The following is a 22203-nucleotide window of genomic DNA, read 5'->3' as shown; positions in this document are numbered from 1 at the left end:
AACCTGTTGTTAGTAATTCCTAGTGTCAAACATCTCTCTAACTTCAAGTCACTGTTAAGTGGCCATGCTACCAAAAGGATATTCCCTCCCCCCTCTTATATATGCTGGCACCTACCTGTACTTCTCCCAGAACACTAGCTAGCATCCATGCTGGTGAAGAGAACGGAGTATAAACTGAGGGTGGTAGCTCTGTCCTCTGTATATGGCAGGTGAATGTGAAAATAGTTGTTACTATGGCACAGCTGTTAGGCTATTAGTGGTAGAGTAAGTTTCACCCTAGTCCGGTCTGCCACTTACCTGAAAATAAGGATAATAAGCCTTTTATTTTTTTTCTTTTTTTGTTTAAAGAAAGGGGTTTTGTAAAATGAATAAATAAAAACAAAAAAAATAAAAAATAAAAGGCTGTGGCCAAGTTAAAAAGGGATTGACCTACGTGTATACTACTACACAACCTCAGTACAGTAACTATGTACCGTGGAACACAAGTAAAAACTCTAGGAGGCTACAAATGAAGGAGTACATTACACTTTTATTATGGCTTGGCATAGCTAACTGTGAATTCCATTCTCATATAATGAGTTGCTTAGGAAGCAGTTTTCCTCACTTGAGAGTGGTAACAGAGGCCTCTCTGTGAAGCACCTTGCAGAAGGTGGTGGTGTAAGATGTGCCAACAGTACAGTTAGAGCTCCTTCTGTAGCACTTAACCAAGTGGTCACCAAGCCCATGCCAATGCCCCAGATGCAGGAAGCTTCTGAAGACTTTATGTCACCTACTATGAAGACAAAAGTAGATTCCCTACTGGACTTCCACCCATAGGTCTCAATTCTACCTCCTGTTACATGTGAAGCAGGTTTAACCCTTGCTTTATAGTAGGCGGTTCCTTAAAAATATTTTGCTTAGGAACTACACTGAGACTGTATTCTTAAGAGACACTCTGCTCAAATCTAACTCCTGGTTCAATTAACTTTTTTTTTTACTTACAGTAGTTTTGAACTGCCATGTCAGCTTAATTACTCCTTGCAACACAGTTATCATTCCACAACCTCAAGCAAGGACTTGCCCACATGGAACAGAATTTAAATAATACACTTGTTACTGCAACCTGTCCTCGGTATTCTCTTTGGGTGCTTCATTGCATTAGTTATTCTGGGGCACACATGTCCTCACATCTATGTGACTCCTAAGACACATCTGCCTCCGCTGATGCATGAAACAAGCATCTCTTCTTCCTCTCTCCTGAGTTATTGCTGATCAACAACATACCAAGTACAGCTTGTGTACAGTTTGCTCTGCTGATTGATGCGTGTATCCACCAAGACAGTGAAAAGAGACATCATTACTGTAACTCGCCTCACGTACCCTTCTGCATTTCTCTTGATTTCTTCTCCCTCTAGTTCTATTCCAAAGCAACCACCAGCCTGAATTCTGCAACTATAGATTGATTACATTTTCTAGAGTTTTGTATAAAGCATAAATCATGTACACTGGCTACTTTTAGCAACATAAGTATTTTGAGATTTGACTGTTATATATAGTTCATCCTTTTATTGTTAATAGTGTTCTATTAACAATGCGGCCAAAATGATTTATTCACGCATTTGGTTATTTCCTGACTTGGGCTATTTCACATGAAACTCCTACAAACACTTAGACAAGTCTTTTATGGATATATATTTCATGGTTTCTTGGGTATATACTTCGGAGTGTCATGATTATATCAAAGCTGATTTAATTCAGTTCTTTAGGAACTTGCCTGCCTTCTAAAGTGGCTACACCATCTCATACTCTTAGCAGCCCCAGTTGCTCTGGCATAGTAAATATGGTTTGTATTTAAACACTCTAAAGCTCTGTGTTAACTGATTTTTCTTTGGTGACTAATTTCATTCACCCATAGGTTTTTATTCTCCTTGCCAATCAAATTGCTAGTTACAGCTTTGATTCCCCTCAGGTAAATTAACCACAATGTTAAGTTCAGAGTTGAGGGCTATATTTTGTAGAAGATTTCAGGAATCCTGTGATTAAACTCTCTGATTATTATTAGGCATATCACTCTACATAATTATCTAATCATGAAAATGTTTTCTGACTATCCTTAACTACAGGGGGAGAAATGGTCACTGTCACTGTATGAATGAGAATGACCCCCAAAGGCTGATATATCTGAATACTTGGTCTTTACTTAGTGGAACTGTTTGGTAAGCATTGGAATGTGTGACCTGGTTGGAGGATGTGTGTCACTGGGGGTGGTCCTTAAGGTTTAAAACACTCATGCCATTTTGAGTCTTCTCTGCATCAGCCATCCACTGCCAAGCTTTCACTCTATCACTGAAGACTTGAACCCTCTAGAACCACAAGCCTGAACGCTTTCCTTTATAAGCTGACATGGTTATGATGTTATGTCACAGCAACAGTGCAGCCATCAGGACAGACATATAACTGGGCAGTGAGTTACAGAGCTCTGGGTGACAGGGTTGAAAGAGAAATAAATATGGCTCTTGGTCATCTTCAGTCATTCTAAGCTGTCGCTTGGTTACAGCTCCTTACTGTTAGATATATACTCAATGTAGACATTTTTCACACTCAGCAGTCATTGGTGATGCATGACAGCAAGGTAGCAGCAGTTCACATTAACTGTACTCTCTAATCCATCTTCAAAAAATACAAGTTATTACTGAGGTCTGTCTTTGAAAGGCTTATAATTCACTGAAGAAGAAACAATTACATATATTGCACAAGAAAAGAGAGCAAGAGGCAGAATGCAGAATAGCAGGGCTTCATCTTAAACGGCAAACTGAGTGAAAAGGTGGCATTTGAGCCAAGACTTGAAAAAAGATCCCATGTGAACCACAGAGGGAGCTAGGGTGAAGATCCTACAGAAATGGAAGAGGCAGATGCAAAGGCTATAAGTAATCCTGACTAGTCTGTACTTCTATTAAAGTGAATGAGACAGACAGATGACACTGATACAGACAGACACATTCTACAGCTGACAGAAGGCCGGATGTGCCACTCATGGAGCAGTCCTAACTTTTCCTATCATCTTTTGCATTTTGTTTATTTGTTTGAGACAAAGTCTGTCTCTGTAGATCTGATTGCCCTGAAACTCACTAGTTAGACCAGGCTGGTTAGACTAGTTAATTCTTCAGCGCAGCCTATCACCTTGAACTGAAATTTATTTTTCAGAAATCCCCATGTTTTATACTCAGGGTAAGCCCATGCTTGTGGGATGCTGACTGAGAGTGGGAGTACTCAGCCTCTGCACTAATGACATTTTTGCTGGGTAATTCTTTTTTGTTGCTGTTCTATTTTTAGCATCCTGGGCTTTACTAACTGAATGCCAGTAGCTGCCTTCCTCCTAGTGCTACCACCAAAAATGATCCTGGCATTCCAACTGTACTCTAAGAGAACAAAACAGCTCGTGGACTCAAACAAAAACCCCTATTCTTCCAGTCAAGCAGATGATACAGATCCCAGCACTTTCTTCTAGTCCCTCCATCAAGCCACCTTCTTACGTTTTCTCTGTAACGTTACAGGAATTAGGATATTCTCCACCTCTCAAGCCAGTCCCTTTCCTGCCATAATTCTTATGAACTATCACAGTACATTGTAAAGCGTGGGCTCTTGGGTTCCTCCAGACTGGGGTTTTACATCATTGACAGGACATCATTTGCCTTGTGCTCACTGCACTGCTATTTATCCTAAAAGGGCTAACACTCCAGCACAACATAAGGCAGTGCCAACACACTACAGTAGCAGTTATTTAACCCTGTCTGACCACATACTTGGTTTAAAAAAACCTGCGGGTTTCACCTAAGGATGCTCAGGAGAACTGTGCACAATGGCACCTACCTATAATCTCAGTACTCAGGGAGTTTGAGGGTGGAGAATCACAATTCTCAGTCTAAGCTAAGAGAGAAGGTAAAGAAAGAGAAGAAAGGAATACCTATGAGAAAGCAGTAAGAAAGTCATTAATGTTATGAAATTTTGTTCTTTTAGTACACAATTTGGTATAAAAGATGGGAAGTGTGTTTGGTTCCTTACAGATATGACTGTTAAAAACTGCATAACTGCCAATTATCAAATTTTTATATGGTATCAATTTTCAAAATTATCTCAAATGCTATTAAAATAGCTTTCTTTCTTTAAAAAATATATATGTGCATGAGTTTATATGCACCATATATATACAGGAGTACACAACAGAGATATGGAGAGGGTGTCAGGTTCTCGGGAACTGGAATTACAGACAGTTCTGAGATGCCGTGGGTCCTGGGAATGGATCCCAGGTCCTCTTCAAGAGCAGCAAGTGCTAAAGCATCTCTCTTGCCCTAGCCCTCTCTTTACCAGCACGATGTATGGCAGCCCAGGTGTGCAGATCCAATGCCTTCTGTCAGCACAGTAAAGCGTTTTAAAAACTGCTACTCTTCTCTCTGAATTTTTCATTTGGGATGATATGGTTATTTTCCATAAAAATGTTACTGTTAAACCAGAGTATGTGTGTTGCTTTTGAATGATTATTTAAAACTTTGATTTTAATTTCTAATGGAATAATATAAATACTCCACATACATGAAGTTTTGTTTTTTGTTTTTGTCTTAATGTTATGAGAGTATAAAGGGGTCCTGTGAACAAAAACTTAAAAACTGCCAGGTGGTGGTGGTGCACATTTTTTGGTTTTTCTTTTTTTTTTTTTTTTTTTTTGGTTTTTCGAGACAGGGTTTCTCTGTATAGCCCTGGCTGTCCTGGAACTCCCTCTGTAGACCAGGCTGGCCTCAAACTCAGAAATCCGCCTGCCTCTGCCTCCCGAGTGCTGGGATTAAAGGCGTGTGCCACCACGCCCGGCAGTGGTGCACATTTTTAATCCCAGCACCCAGGAGGCAGAGGCAGGGGGTGATTTAAGTTTGAGGCCAGCCTGGTCTACAGAATACATTCCAGGTCAGAGATACACAGGCCCTATCTTGAAGAGACCTTGTCTGATATTCCTAGTGCTGAAAATGGAGTAAGTCTGATGAGACTGCTGCAGAGTAGCTCAGTGGTAGGTACTTGCCTAGCACTTGCAAAGCCCCGACTCAATCCCTAGCGTAACTAACACAGACACACACACAGTTTGATGAACAGAATGAATTTAAGGAATAGACTGTTATCTTTAGGCACAGGCAAAAAACAAATCATCTTAAGAGACACACATACTTTCAATGATAAACAATTCAGGATGAAGGAGCAGCCACTGAGGCACTTCCTATGGTATGAATCACTCCTCTATGGGGTCTGTTCTCCTTCACACTGCCTTCCTTAGATCGGGGGACAGCTCATGTGCCAGCCATAGGTGTCAGTTCTGCTTCTTGATAGCTACAGTTACTTCCATCTGATGCCAGAGCCTGTGAACTGCAGGTGTTGTTGTGGTTCTGCTCTCTCCTCGGAGTTCCTGGGAAAACCTGTTTCCATTGTCTGCGACTAGGCTTCCCTACTTTTACATCTTATGAACCACTTTCATAAATTGGGACAGTATTACATTTTGTGTACACACTAGGATTTATCTTATCCAGTTGTACTAGACAGACAGACAAAGACACAAATGTTACATCAGTTTAGTTTCCTGGTTCAAAGGGCATTGGAAATATAAGATAAAATGAGAAAACAAAAGGAGCCTGGATCAGTTAGCCATATACCGAAAGACAGTGGCAAAGCAACAGAGGAAAGCAGAACAGAAATGATGGTTCACAACCATCATTTCTGGGACTATTTAGAATTTGTGTTTTTACTTATGTGTGCATATGTGTGGGTGTGTGCATGGTTGAGTGTAGGTACCCATGGAGTCCAGAAGAGGGCATCAAAGCCCTGGAGCTGGAATTACAGGTAATTGTGGGTGGACAGATGTGGATGTAGCAAGTGCTAATGCTAATCCACTTTGGAACCATTCAGAATAGGAAGAACCAGTCACAAAAACCAGTCCCACGTTCTACAAATTCACCTGAAGGCATCCACAATATACTGTGGCATAATATTTGAGAGGAAGAATCTAATCAAACCATGATTATATTATAGCTAAAAACAAAAATAAACTTTAAAGTCTTATTGTTGCTTAAAAAAACAAAGTAGCTAAGTAACCTATCTTTCATCCCTATAAAGAAAACAATCTCTTAACTAAAGAGAAGATGAAAGATCCAATGCCACAACTCACTCATATTCAGGCTATTAACATATGGCATCCTAGAGGGCAAAAGGGGACAGTTAATAACATAGTGCTCCCAGCTCGCAGTCTAGCAAGGGGAACAAAATACAAGAGAGCAAACTCAAGATGGTGGCAGTTCTGACATTTTAAGGCAAGTGCCCAAACGGTGGAGGTGTGTTTTAGTGGGCACGAGTAGGATAGAAGGAAGACCCTGAGATACTTTCTAAGAAAAGGAAATATATATAGGTAAGAATTTTGAAAGATGAATAGGGCTTTAGTGGAAATGGATGTGGGGAATACCAATCCATGGAAAAACAAGAAAAGGCATTACAGTCTATTTGATTATCTGACTTCATGAATGCTGGAACAACTGCTAATATACATGAGGTAGATTACAAGGATTGTCATCAAGAAGTGGAACTCGGCCGGGTGGTGGTGGCGCGCATCTTTAATCCCAGCTCTTGGGAGGCAGAGGCAGGCAGATTTCTGAGTTTGAGGCCAGCCTGGTCTACAAAGTGAGTTCCAGGACAGCCAGGGCTACACAGAGAAACCCTGTCCAAGGGAAAAAAAAATGAAACTCACAGGCTTTATTCACAGCCTTTTAGGAAGCAAAAGACATAGGATTCTTCTGAGAAAACTGGGTGAGGCCCAGTTGAGATCCAAGCCAGGCTTTAGACTGTAGTGATTAAGTAGATGGAGATGCTGTGGATTGAGAGGAAAGCAAAACTTTGTTTAAAGTAATGTATAATGTGGCAGAGCACTTGCCTAGGACACATGTGAAGCGGTGAGGAATGCCCGGCCTGGGCTATGGAAACACTGCTTTCGGGAATCAGGTGACTGGCACTGCAAGAGTGGAATAATGAACTCTGGGCACTGTGGCTCTCACCTGCAATCCCATCTCAGTTCTCACAAGACTCCCACATTCCATACCGCCCTGAGCTATGGAATGAGACCCGATTTTAAAACCAAAACCCAAAAACCAAACCAAACCAAACAAAAAACCAAAACCACCACCACCACCAACAACCCAACTACATCCAAATGGGAATTTATCAGTTTTTAAAAGTTGTCTATTTGGTCCTTAATGAAGGAATTAAAGTATGTCCAGATGCATACCTTTTCTGCCTTTTTGTCAGAAATGTCCTGCTTTTCCAAAACAGCCATGCTCTCCTTCAAGTTCTTCACAATATCTGCCGGAGATTTGTGAGACTTGCCAAATGGGAACGGCATGACGGCAGCACCAGAGGCTTCCACGGCACTCTACCTGCTTGACCTGCAACACAGTACAAGGCTCACGTGAGACCACAGGGCTAACAAAAGACACACGTTTACATTATAACCTGTGAAGAAAGCCAGATTGGAAGCTAAAGACATCTTCACAGTTAAGAGCATTTGATGTTCCAAAAAACAGGGCTTTGGTTCCCAGCATATACAACTCTGTGACATGAGTTCTTGCCTCTTCAGACACAAAGTATATAGACACACATGCAAGCAAAATCCCATACACACAAGAAAACATTTTACATGATGTCCAAAGTTCTAGTAATCTGACAAGCTCACTAAGATATGTAAAAATGTTGATACAGAGAGGCCCTTTGAAACACTCTTAATTTTTTTTTTGTTTTTTGTTTTTTTTATTTTATTTTATTTTATTTTTTTTATTACATATTTTCCTCAATTACATTTCCAATGCTATCCCAAAAGTCCCCCATAGCGCCCCCCACTTCCCTACCCACCCATTCCCATTCTTTTGGCCCTGGCATTCTCCTATATTGGGGCATATAAAGTTTGCAAGTCCAATGGGCCTCTCTTTCCAGTGATGGCCGACTAGNCCATCTTTCGATACATATGCAGCTAGAGACAAGAGCTCCGGGGTTCTGGTTAGTACATCATGTTGTTCCAACAATAGGGTTGCAGATCCCTTTAGCTCCTTGGGTACTTTCTCTAGCTTCTCCATTGGGAGCCCTGTGATACATCCAATAGCTGAACACTCTTAATTTTTAAAGCACTGTTTTCCCCCCCAGTCTTCTGTTCCCTACCCACCCACCAGACAGGTGCATGTGGATGCTGCTGACATGGGCACCATGGGCGACCTCTCACAGAGCAACCACTACTGTCAGGTCCACCGACAACCCTGGCAAGTCATTACTGCTTCCTTATAGAGATTTAGTAAGGTTGACAATCTGGCTTAAGGTAAAACAAGCTCCGATTCCTACTGACCTTGTCCTTAGTTGCAATACTGTACCCCAACTGACACTGTCTATTCTACAGTTGACAAAAGTGAGGCCACGTAGCATTAGTAACATGCTGTTACCCCAGGGTTCATGCTGACCCTACACACTCCTGCAACACCCATGCATGCACTTCCTTAGCATCTGAGTATTTCAGAGCTGGAGGGAACCCTGACAACCCTGGATCAATCTCCTTTAAGAGAGTTATATTATGGACTTTCTACTCTCCCCAGTGCAGGTGGGCCAGGTTAAAGGAGACTTAAAAGGTCCTATGAGTGTTGGCTACAACACAAAACACAGCTGCCAGGGAGAACATGTATATCAAATTCCTTTATTCAGGAAAGTTTATGACATAATCATTCTTCTTAGTTGATCTACCCAACAGGAACATAAAAACGAATCCAATGTACTCTGATGTAAGCAGTCCCTGAAATGTACTCAAGACAACAACTAGATATTCCAGGAAGGAGCCAATCACACCAGGAAACTTACTCACGAGTGACACAAACCCCTCCTTTATATACGACTGTGAATAAGTTTTAAAAACTAAAGTTAATGTAAACGTATAAAGACCTATTTGTGATAGTAATCAGTGATACGTGCTTGAATCCTAAGAATCTGGAGGCCAAAAGTGACCTGAAAAGGGGCAGGATAACTTAACACTCCACTTTATGCTCCAACAAATACTTAGACCACTGAAAGCTGAAGTTGGAACTGGTACCCAATGCATCTTGTTTGGTCTCGTTGTTCTTCACCAGTTACCTTCTTCCCTTCTTTGTACATTCGTTACTTTTTCTAGAATTAATTCGTGACTGTCTTTGCTCCAGGGTTCCTATCTCTCTTGCCTTTTATTTGCTGATAGCCTCAACTCATCTTCTGTTTTTAGAGAGGTTTTTTTTTTTTTTTTCGAGACAGGGTTTCTCTGTGTAGCCCTGGCTGTCCTGGCACTCACTTTGTAGACCAGGCTGGCCTTGAACTCAGAAATCCGCCTGCCTCTGCCTCCCGAGTGCTGGGATTAAAGGCGTGCGCCACCACGCCCGGCGAGAGAGGTTTTTTTGGGTATCCATGGCTATCCTGAAACTTGCTGCCCTTGAACTCAAGAGAGATCTGCCCGCTTCTACCTCCTAGATGCTGGGATTAAAGGTGTGCCGCCACCACTCAGCCAAGCCTACTTCTTGCTTCTAGTGCCATAGCCCTAGAGTTCCGTTCCATCCGAACACTTGGCCATGAGAGCAGATGCCACTCTAGCAATTCTTTCTTCTGGACACTCAGCATTCTCTATATAAGCTGGGGGTAGTACTTGTAGGACATGATACAAAATTCATAAGCTGCAAACTTAATCTCAACCCGTACACCAGAGGTTTTCACCAGAATGGAAGCTTGTGGGCTGACTGATTTTTTTTTTATAGGGCCTGCAAGATTGAACTCCCTTTCTTTTGCTATGTGAGGCTATGGACCTCACCACTTGTTCAACCTAGAAACCTGTTCATGGGGATTCAGCCTCGGGAACTGTCACCTAATGCTAGCTATGCTTTTGTCATAGCAGTACAGAGTAAGACAAGGATGATGAAAATACACTGGTTGTCACAATGACTGATGAAAACAGCACTGCCATCATTGGAAAAAGAGCACTACTTTCTGGTTGGGAGACATATAAACCTGACCCTGTAAATTTCCACATTCATTGATAGGGTGCAAGTCAGAATAATGAACATTTTCTATATGCTGCTATATCCAAGCCCACCGCTTACAAACACACCTAGCTTTTACAGAAAAATTTCTGTTCATTCTGCAAAATTCAGACATACATGAAGGTTAACCTGAGTGAGAAGCTATTTATGGGTCAATATATTCTTTTTATTTCTTGTTTTTATATTTGTGCTTGTTTACACTGGTACTTACTTTCTTCTCTAAAACAGATGGGAGACCAGAGGATGTTAGCAATGGTCACTTCTGTTTAAAAACTTTATTAACAGGATATCCACACCATTAAAGTTAAGAATCACAGGTGCCACTTTGGCTTATGCACCAGACTCCTATTCACCCAAGTGCTAATAAACACTGAAAAATAGTCAGACGACACAGAAGTCAGTATCAAGACACAGCCATTCATGTTATAATATATGCTACAAACTAAAGGCATCTAGTGACTGCTTTTCACACAAAATTCTGGTATGCATGGATGTGGGTGTGTGTTTGGAGACCATAATGAAAACTGCGGAATGACAACACATTCCTAGACAGCTGACTTCCTAAAACTCTATATTAACACATGTATTCAATCTGACTCATCAACTTGGTGGTCAAATACAAAACATATAAATGAACAAAAAGCCCACACACTCTAAGATGATTACATTCAAGGTCCATCAGGGTTCCTGATTGAGTATGCAGTCAAGCAAAGTGTGAACCCAGTACATACAAACCTGTTTATTTTTTCAGTTGACACTTAAGACCAACCCTACACTGCCATGTTAATGCCATTTAATCTCTACAATTATCAAATAAGCAGATACTGTTTCTAAGTACTAAGCTATTTGAGGTAGATATTTTATTATTGTAAATTATATGCATCCCTTGGTGTATTATATGAATGCACATGCAACAGAGGCCAAGGGTAATTGGATGGCCCTGGAAATGGAGTTATGAGCGCTTAGGAGACACCTGATGCTGTGCTGGGACTTGAACTCTGGTCCTTGGAAGGAACAGCACATGCTCTTAATCTCTCACTCACCTCTCCAAACCATGATGTGCAAAGTAAAAACTTGTGTTTCAAGTATTTTCATTTATACCACATTGAGATGCTGTTTGAAGCACATAGAAAATTTTGAATAGAAAGGGATTGTTACCCATCCTTGCTTCTAAATTGATTCATGACTACTAATTTCAGAATAAGACCAAATGGGTAATTATCTATATAACTAGATACTAAACAATGCAATAAAGTGAGAGTGTATATACTTTGCTTTTGTGCTGTAACTAAAAAAACTCCATTCAGCTTTTGGATGGAAGAGAGGTCTGCCCTTCCCTCTCAACTGCATATAAGATCTGATGACTCAGCCTCATTAAAATTAAACCAGGAACACCTTTTAAGAAGCCAGGTGAAGCCTTGGTTAATTACCAAAGCCACCAGAAGCATAACTCTAAACCAACTATACCAACTGCTCAGGAGACACTGGGTAGACTGCGTTTTGTAATTAACAGGGGCTTTCAGGCCCAAGCTTGGCAGCCCACACCCTTTAATTCTAGCACTGTGAGAGGTGGATGTAATTAGATTTTGAGACTGAGGTCAGCCTGCATAGTGAGATCCACACCAATCTCACCCCATCCCCACCCCCACGCATGCACAAACACACATACTCCTCCCTCTCCCCCTCATTCTCTGTGTCTCCTCTCTGAGACATGTCTTCTCTCTCTCTCTCTCTCTCACACACACACACACACACACACACACACACACTGTCTCTCTCTCTCTCTCTCACACACACACACACTGTCTCTCTCTCTCTCTGTGTCTCCCCTCTGAGACATGTGCACATTACCTCTCTGTCTCTGTTACACATATTCATTCTCTCTCTCTCTCTCTCTCTCTTTCTGTGTGTGTGTGTCTCCCCTCTGAGACACATACACATTACCTCTTTGCCTGTCTCGCTCACACACACACACACACACACACACACACACACACACGTTGGGGGGGGGTGTGAGAAGAAGGGCTTCTTTCCTTCTTTGCTGGCCAATGCTAATCAAAGACTTGATAGTAAAATTTTACAGCCTAGATAAGAAACGGAAGCTGGTAGGAATGGCAACAGTAGCAGGAATATTTAAAACAATGTAGCACCACTTATAAACAGTTTACAAAGAGTTGTTGCCTCTCTGCTCAACCTCTATCTCCACCCAATGACTTACCATTTCATTCAGTAAAACTGACTCCAAGACTACAAGGCTCCTGTGATCTGTTCCTCGCTGGGCTCACCCACTTTACTCTAGGCTTCAGTTACACTCATTCTGTCATTTCTAGGCTAGACCCATATTGTATGCATAAGTGCTCAGCCCCAGTACTATGGCTTTCTCTTATTCTATCCACGTCTGTACAAATGACATCCAATAGCAAAGGCCTTGAGGAGGGTGTATGCTGCAAACACCTACAACCCCAACACTCAGGAGGAGGCAGTAGAACCATGTACATGCCTGTAACCCCAACATTCAGAAGGAGACAGGAAGATCATGAATTTGAAGCCAGCCTAAGTTAGAGGACAAATTTTGTCTCAAAAACAAACAAGGTGCTAGGAGTATAGCACGTTGTCAGTGTCCTGGTTTGGTTTGTATGAAGCCCTAGGTTCAAACCCCAGGGCTAAAATAAATAAACAAAATAAGGCAGGAATGTGTGCACATGCTATCTGCACAAGATTTAGCCAAGCTAGCAACAGAATTCCTCTAAAGTCCATCCAGCTCAAGTCTGGTAAAAATGAGCACAGAGGCAGCTGGCACAATTGGGAGTTCTTCAACTGTTTGTCTGAGTGTGGTCGATCAAACTTAACTCTCAACTCCACATGTGATCTGACCAGCATAAGCATTAAATTTAGTCTTGAATCTTATTGATAGTTTCAATAGTCAAAGAATGCAGCTGATAAATGTCCTGAGCAATTCCATCAACTCCAGTATTTCCTGTGTGTTCTACATCCTCACCTGATATCTGCTCCATTTGGGACAAGCCTGTAGGAAGGAGCATTGACTTCTACTAAATTTCTTAGATCCAACACACAGTACATTTAAATTAGGGTGTGTATATGTGTGTGGGAGAACAATGAGACATCTCAGCAGGTAAAGACATCTGCTGCCAAAGTGACAACCTGAGCTGGTGGTAGAACAGAACTGCCCTCTGTCCTCCATATATGCGGACAGACACGTTGGCACAGACTGTGCATACAGAGCCACCCCCACCCCAAAATATAATTTTTTCTTGAATCTTGATCCTGTCATTTATTGCATTATTAGTTTCTCTTACCCAATTCCTGCCAACTACAACTTTGATGAGTAAATCACACAGGTCTTCCTTTACTTTCTGTTAAAGATACAAACCCAGAGCTGGGCGTGGTGGCACACACCTTTAATCCCAGCACTCGGGAGGCAGAGGCAGGAGGATTTGAGTTTGAGGACAGCCTGGTCTACAAACTGAGTTCCAGGACAGCCAGGGATATACAGAGAAACCCTGTCTCGGAAACAAACCAAACCAAACAAAAAAACCGGAAAAAAAAAAAAAAAAACCAAGATACATGCCCAGGCAAGACACGGTACTGGAACTTTCCAACTAAAGTCTACAGTCAATCTCTCTCGGGTAGTGACTTAAACAACTACAAGACCAAGAAATCTACCTTTATTCCTGTTACCAATGGAGGCTTACAGATTTCTTTAAACCCACAACACACATTTATACAATAAGAACAAGGATCGAGTATAGTGACATAAACCTGTAACTCTAGCACTTGAGAGATAAAGGCAGAAGGATCAGGAATTCCATCATCCTCAGCCAGGGAGTTCCAAGGTCAGCTTGGAAAAGACGAAAAAGAGAAAAACAGAACAAAATCAAAAGCAACCATCCAAAAATCTAACCAATCAACCAACCAACCAATTATCACCAAACAGTACTTATTGCTAATTGGTAAAATCATACTGTATACTTTCGTTAATTTCTCATAATATTACTCTGCATTCTGTTTTTTGTTCCACTGTACTCCCTCCTTCTGGTGGTAATTCACTAAAGTGATTTTTCAATCTACTGATGAGACCTGCAATAAGCAAAACAAAGGCTGGAAATTAATCTGAAGGGTCTAGTAAGATGATGGCTCAGAACATTAAGAAACTTCCCAGCTGCCTCTCAGAGAACTTAAGCTAGGTTCCTAGCACTCATGTCAGGAGGCTCCCAACTCCATGTGACTCTAGCTCTGGGAGTTATGACATCTGGTCTCAGTGAACACTGATAAGCATGTGGTATGCACATGCACACTGTAGGTTACACAACATATATATACACATATACTAAGTAAGTAAATAAAATTTCTTTATAAGTCAATCTGAAAAGCTTTGACAGCTTTCTTATTCACATGCTGGACTTCTCAAACTGTTACAATGCAAAGAATTCATCATATAACTTGAGACTGGAAATTATGGTTACATATTACAAATTATTATTTATATGCAACTATAATACATAACTGACTGTTTTCTCTAACTTTTAAAATTAATATGGATTTACCATTTTAGTCCTATCTCAAACGACTCATAGATATATTAAAGAATTAAAAGCTACAGTTATAATTTTAGAACAAATTTCTAAATGTGAATTTCAACGATTTACAAACAGTATATGTAATTTAATAAGAAATAATTTAACAAGTATAACTTAATAAGAAAAGTTAACCAATTTTCACATTTAAAAATGAGAAACTTGGGGTTGATAGATGGCCCAGCAGTTAAGAGCACTTGCTGTTCCTGCAGATTGTCCAGGTTTAATTCCCAGTACCCATACTGTGGCTCACAACCAACTCTAACTCCAGCTCTAGGAGTTTTGACACTCTCTCTTAGTGTTGAGAGACACCAGGCTCCCACACAACACATATTGTAGGCAAAATACTTGTACACATAAAATTAAAAAGTATGACAAACTGGGCCAATGAGATGTCTCAGTGGGTAAATACACATGCCACCAAGCCTGACAGTGCAATCCATAGAAAGAACCCAGAGAGTAGAAGAACTCACTCTGGCAAGTTGTCCTCTGACCTTGACATGTGCAAAGTGAGACATACATACACATATAATAAACCAGAACAGAAATAGTTTTTTTTTTTTTTTAAATAATGAAAAAGTATCAGTCTTCAAGAAACTACGAGGGTAAACTTTACTTGCTCTGCCACAGGCTGTGCAAACACAGTCCATATGATTATGAACAAACACCATGGTCTCACCCACATTTTTGTAAATAAGAAAAGCAAATAGCCAACCCTGCCCTTTAGAAAGCAAATTCCTGAAGAAGAACGCAATATTCAAGCTTGTAACTGTAAACAGAAGAGAAAAACCTGACACAAATCTCAAGTATGGCCAGACAAAGGTACCTTCTGGAAAATTCCCTTTAGGGTGAAGAACTAATGACGTGTTAGAAAATTTCTAAATTTGCCCTTAGTTACTCTGATAAAGAACTATATTTTGAAAAAAATTTAAACTCACAGCTTTAAATGTCTACAGAATCAGATATATAAACCTGGGAAATCACTCTCCTTCAAGGCCTGGCATTACTATTTTTGTTCTGTCCAAACGCCCACAAAAGCACAAACAGACTGCAGAGCCAGTCCAAGCTGCACCACCATAGTTGGAGATTTGCAGGTTTGTTTTCTTTGTAACTGCCCAAAGGCTGTCAAATAGTAGTATTTAGTGTAAATAAACTTTTTTCAGCAGAAATATTTGGAGACAGACTGCACAATTGCATGGCACTTCAGACTGTGGGCCATGTAGAAGAGCAGTTCTCAGCCTTCCTAACACTGCACACCTGTAATACAGTTCCTCATGCTGTGATGACCCCAACCATATAAAGTTATTTTGTTGTTCCTTCGTAACTATAGTTTCACTACTAGATAATATAAGTATCTGATATGCAGGATATCCTGATATGCAGCCCTCAAAGGAGTCGTGACCCATAGGGCAGAGAACCACTGATGTAGAACATTCTACGAAAGATGACCTTTCTTCTACCCAGAAACCATAGCCTTTCTAGCCTCTTTGTCAACACATTAACTGGCTTATGAAGGCTTGGTCTTAGGTTGAGAGAAGAGTTCTCAATGAAACAATGAGGCTAAATAGTGTTTAACATCAAGGAAGCAACTAGACTGCAGCTGTCAACTAGCTGGCAGGAGCATACAAAAAGTGGCTGCATGTGCTTTTAGAGGAAATGAGGATTTCCACCACAGACCAACAACTCAGCTCATGGATCTAAAAAGATGACATCATGATTTGAAGTAGATTAAAAAGATAGGTACACACAGAACAGACTTAACAATCTATCCTAATGGAAACCTCATCAATACCAAGTTCAGAGGCCAGGCAAGGCACACTGTATGCTAGAGGCAGGCAGGCATCAAGGAGATGATGCTCCCTGAACTGGCTCTTAGACACTGATCATTTCGAAGGGAAAACCACAAGATGTATTACAATTGGCTAAAGAGCTGTATGCCCAGTCTAAAGTCTGATATGGAAACAAATTATTTTGTAATTTTTTTTCAAGTTCTGTGGGTAAGAAAGTATGGAGTGGAAAGGAAGGCAAAAGTTGAGAAGCCCAAGTGCTGTTTACAGAATGGCCACATGCCTTTTTTTATTGCTCAAAGAACATTCCACTCACTCCTCATGTGTTGAACAGGAAAATCTGCCTTTTCATCTGAAATCTCTATCTAAAATGAGGAAGCAATTGCTTTTTATAGCCAAGGGAGCACAGCAGCTGAGAGACACCCCAACCAGGAAGAGCTACTTACATTGAAAACTTTCGGTCCTCTACACATTTTCCACCTAGAACTTAATGTTTCCTTCACTATTTCAAAAAGTGGAATGCTACCAAGTGACTACAGAGACTGAATCCCTGAGCAAAGGAACAATTCAACCACACAGATTATCACCCAGATGCAGATATCCCACATCTTTCATCTTGATTGATTTTCTAATTTCTTATTTTAGTTTTTTTTGATACAGTCTCACAATTTCCCTGGAACTCAGAGATCCGCTTGCCTCTGCCTCCAAAATGCCAAGATACAAGGCATACATTGTCATGCCCAGCATCTTCTTGGTTTTTTTTTTTTTTTACCTCCTCCAAATATTGAGAGTTGCTAACTGAAGTGTCAGAATCACAGTGGTTTGAACAGGAAGTTATACTGATTAAAACTGGATGGATTCCTACAAGTGTTCTTGGAGTGAGGCAAATAGGGCGAACTTGTTTCAAAATCATGGGAGATGAATAATACAAGCGCAGAAGCACCTTCAGATGGAAATGGCATTAGCTATGGTGATGAAAGCAGCGTTCAAACTTTGTGGTAGCTGGGTTCTGGAGTAAGAGGTCAGTCCGCTCCAGTCCTACCACCTCGTCCCTACTGTTGAGATAATGGACTTGGATGTCATAGATAGAACCTAATCTCTAAGTCATATGTGATGCAAGCTGACTCACACTTGTCCTTTTACCTTTGCTTCCCAAGTACTGGGATTGCCGGCACATGCCAAGTCATCTGGCATTTTACTGGCATCTAAATCAATGTAGGTACTCAGATCTGCACCAAGCCATGGGTAAGCTCTTTACTTTTCAGAGGCAGCTATTAGTGCTGTCCACTAGGATTAGCCACTTGTTAAAGCCAGAGCAGTTACCTGAGATTATAACCTTGAACCTTTCTGGTGTCTAATAAGATGTTTGGAGGCATTATTACAAGGTCTCTATGACAGCACCAGAGCATCAGAAAATCAATGACTTTAACATGGTACATTGATACATGCCTACAATCCCACAACTCCAGGTCAAAGTGGAAGAATCCCAAGTGGGTTTAGACCACTCAGAAAAATAATGATTTAATAATACTGCACTCCACGCCAATATTATCTTTTAGGCATAAAAATAAAATATATCTTAAGACTAAGTAGCTCATTTGTAGTCACTATACTGACCTTAATTCCTGGAAATGTCAGGCGTCTTTAAGTGGCCAGCCTGTTTTACATAGTCTTGGAACTGACTCCTTATTCTAGCTACCCTATTCAAAACCAAATGTGGGATTTCACCTGACAGTACACAAGACTGATGTTGATTTGTGTATTAACCCTAACCCAAGAGTTATTTTTTTCTGTTTTTCTACAGTTCCTTATCTTGTTTTCTATGGTAAGGTGAACAACAGGAGTTTGAAAAGAAAGAAGATGGCTCCTTCAGAAAAACACAAACACTAGGACCTGAGCAGAGATCCCCAGCACCCACTATAAAAAGTTGGGACTGATGGTGAAAGGCTGTAACCCAAAGCTTTGGGGTGTGGGTCGGGGGCAGAGAGAGACAGGCAGACCCCTAGAACTCATCTTTGAGGCTCAGAGAAGTCTATTTCTCAAAACAAAACAAAATGGATTAAGCCAGTCTGATCTGACTAGAGTCCAGGCAGGACTACATAGTGAGACCCTACCTCTAAATCAATTATCAATCAATCAATCAATCAATCAATCCACCCCACCTTTGAAATACAGTACAGATGGACTGAGGAAGACACCTATAACTGATATATGGCCCTCAACTCTGTGAGAGAAAGACACACGCACACACATAGAGAAACACACATATCACACACACATACACAAAATTAAAAACAAAACTATCAACAAAAATACTTAACACCCAAATTCTCTTTGTAATAATTCCTGAGGATGTAATGTCAAAGGAAGAGAGCATGCAGGCACAGTTGCTTAGTATATCTCCTTTCAAGACTGACTCAGGGCTAGGCAGAACATTTTATAGTTAGATGTACTGTGACATTACAGCTTTCATTCTCAGAGAAGTGAATCTTCTAAAAACTGCTTTGTTGTCAAAGGACCTGTGAGTGAGTTGACTCCAGAATTAGTCCTTAGAGTCAAACTAGGTGGAGACAGCTATACTCTTGCATCAGTAAATTGTAGAATGATACTGTTCTCTAAACCAGAACAATCTGGAATCAACAGAGATTAACTGAGCCACTGTGTGAGGACAAACACAAAGTCATACACTTCTCTGACTGATCTCTTACCTCTTACTATCTTGAACTAGCCAATCAATGCTTCCACTCTGCTTCTGTTCACATTCCTATCGAGCAAGAGCAAAGCACCTCCACAGGGTCACCTGTGCCTAAGAATTTCTTAGTAATGGAAGACAACTCTCCCTTGGCAAATACAATTCCTTATGTTTACAGGAGAACATTCCCATGTCAAACTCTTCAATCTCTCATCAACATCCATCCACCCCAATGGTAAATTGGATGACATTTTCCCCTTGAGGCACATGTCCCAATTCTTCAATCTCCCATCAGCAGCCATCATCCTGGATGGTGAACTGAATGCCATTTTCAGGCACACTTATTATTTTTATTTTCCTCATGGTGTTTGCCCTTTTTTTCTGGTGGCTCTGGGAAGTGAATCCAGGGTCTCAAGCATGCTAAGCAAACACTCTTCTTGTGAGCCCTCAGATCTACACTGACTTGACTGCATTTTTTTTCCAAAGCCTAGAACCTTCACATGATCTCTCTTCAACACCAACTGTCTAAAGGTTTCTTACTACTCTCTCAGGGCCAGATGTGGTACGGTGCACTCCTTTAATCCCAGCACTTGGTAATGCAGAGGCAGGTGGATCTGAGTTAGAGGCCAGCCTAGATATACAGAGTTTGTTTCAGAATAGCCAGAGTAACACATACTCTCCCCCACCTCCCAAATCCTTTCTCTGTCCCACTACTGTGATTGTAGCCATTAAGTAAGTTTCTAAATATCTTGAGTTCCGTAAGCTGGCTTTACTGAAATGGTTCAGCATGAGTTTGATCCCTGGGACCCATACAATGGAAGGAGAACCAAGTCATCCAAGCTGTCCTCTGGTCTCCACAGGTGTGGCATGTGTGCATCCAAGCACTTACACAATACACATGAATGTATGTACACTAAATAAATTCAATTTAATAATAATAATACACCTTAAGAGTACTCTCTGGCCAGTAATACACTGATGAGAGATTTTCTTGTTCATAGTCTTCCCACTTGAGAACACAGGAACTCTTATGTCACCTTTTCTTAGGATCTTATACTTTCTTAAAAGTTTAGTTTTTTTCCCAGTGATCCCAAATATTTCTCAGAGATTTCATTTTTTCATAGTTTGAGTATTTTTGTTCTGACTTTTATAATACTGCTAACAAGAAATCAAGTATCTGCCAGGCGGTGGTGGCGCACGCCTTTAATCCCAGCACTTGGGAGGCTGAGGCAGGCGGATTTCTGAGTTCGAGGCCAGCCTGGTCTACAGAGTGAGTTCCAGGACAGCCAGGACTATACAGGGAAACCTTGTCTCAAAAAAAAAAAAAAAGAAATCAAGTATCTATCTTTGTATAAAATATGGCTACTGAGCAGAACTTGATTTTACTAGTTTACAGTGCAGTGAAACATGCTGATTAATCCCAGCACTTACCAAAATGGCTCTAGAACTATAAAATACCAGCAAATGTAGTGAAATAGGGACTCGTTAAAGAGGGTAACAACCGGTATATCTGTGTGCTGTTCTGTTCACCTCACCTGTGTATCTCACAGCAAGCCCAAGTTCTTCTAGTCACACAGACAGAGAAACTCAACAGGAGTTTTAGGATGCAAGCCACAGAGCCTGGGTGGGCCTGGCATGGGTGGCTACTTAGCCTTGGGCTTTCTTTGACCAGCATTCTCCAAGACGAGAGAGAGTGCTAACTACATAGTTCTTCCTGAGCATGGGTGCTTAGAAAACAACCCTGCTGCTGCCTGCTGCCCTGGCCAGCATGGTATGTAAAGGGAGAGAATAGCAATATTAGAAGATTTTCTTTTTAGAGGTAAAAAAATCTCACTGTAACTAAGGCTGGTTACAATCAACCTTGTGATCCACCCGCCTAAGTCTGGAATTCGGAAAACCCCACAGGATTTACTAACATTAAGGCCAATGTGATTGATGAGGGTGTTTTTTAGTTGAGGTTCCCTCTTCCCAAATAACTCTAGTTTATAACAAGTTGAAGCAAACAAACACCAAACCAAACCAACAAAAACAAAAACAAGCAAACAACCCAAAACACCCAAAACTTTAACTAGCACACTAGAATTACTTCATAAAGACATCAAAAATAGTCCAACTTAAAACAGTCTGAATATTTTCCCTACTTAGGACGCTGAAAGAGAGAAATTAATAAATGGTCCGGAGCTTCTAGGAATCAACACCTGGCTTTGGCCTCCAGCAATCACACAAAGTTCCGGCTCTACCTCTCCTGTTTGAGAAAGGAAGGTACCTGAACTTCTCGTCTTCCCGTAAGAGGTCATTTCTTCTCAGCTCCTCAGCCAGCACTGATACTAACTTGGTAATACACAGCCGGACCAGGAGGCTTGGCTTGGCTATGCTCCAGGATGGGTCTACAACCCATTCTTTTGTGAACACACACACACAAAAAACATACTTACCGCGTGTACAAAGTTAGGTTCTGCCCCAGAGTTCTGAATGTAAATAACTGAGACTATCGTTTTACTGATTAAACACCTGAAAATACTGGGTTCTTATAAATGGGCTGAATACGTATGTCTTGACAATGCACCACAAACTGGTAAACATGAGCAGGGTGGTAATTATTTACTTTTTCATCTTGTTCCTCCTGCTTACAGCAGCACGGAACTCACAAGCTATTCTCATACTGAGTTGGCGTATACAGAGGGCATGGTCTACAGCTCTGCTATAGGCATACTCTAGACTAGTGACTTCACTACTTGTATTAGTCAGGGTTCTCTAGAGTCACAGAACTTATGGATAGTCTCTATATAGTAAAGGAATTTACTGATGACTTACAGTCTGCAGCCCAATTCCCAACAATGGTTCAGTAGTAGCTATGAGTGGAAGTCCAAGGATCTAGCAGTTAGTCTCACACAGCAAACAGGTGAAGGAGCAAGAGCCAGACTCCCTTCTTCCAACGTCCTTATAACGTCTCCAGCAGAAGGTGTAGCCCAGATTAAAGGTGTGTTCCACCACACCTCTAATCCCAGATGAAAAGTTGTAGCCCAAATTAAAGG

At 41.0% G+C, this 22203-nt stretch overlaps 1 protein-coding gene across 4 annotated transcripts in view; it reads right to left on the bottom strand.

Annotated features, from left to right (window-relative positions):
* Positions 1-22203, bottom strand: part of Cab39 (calcium binding protein 39) — a 59868-nt gene that overhangs the window by 27018 nt on the left and 10647 nt on the right. For 3 of the 4 annotated variants that reach the window (XM_021163322.2, XM_021163330.2, XM_029474973.1), the window contains exon 2: positions 7289-7445. In XM_021163322.2, the coding sequence (XP_021018981.1) occupies positions 7289-7402 (114 nt within the window). In that variant the 5' untranslated portion in view covers positions 7403-7445. Of the gene's footprint in view, positions 1-7288; positions 7446-22203 lie in introns of those variants that run through there. The other variant, XM_029474979.1, reaches the window with a different exon arrangement.

Source organism: Mus caroli, chromosome 1 (genome assembly GCF_900094665.2).
Source record: "Mus caroli chromosome 1, CAROLI_EIJ_v1.1, whole genome shotgun sequence".
Taxonomy (NCBI): domain Eukaryota; kingdom Metazoa; phylum Chordata; class Mammalia; order Rodentia; family Muridae; genus Mus; species Mus caroli.
The sequence above is the reverse complement of the archived record's forward strand: the minus strand, read 5'-3'. Positions and strand labels throughout refer to the sequence as shown.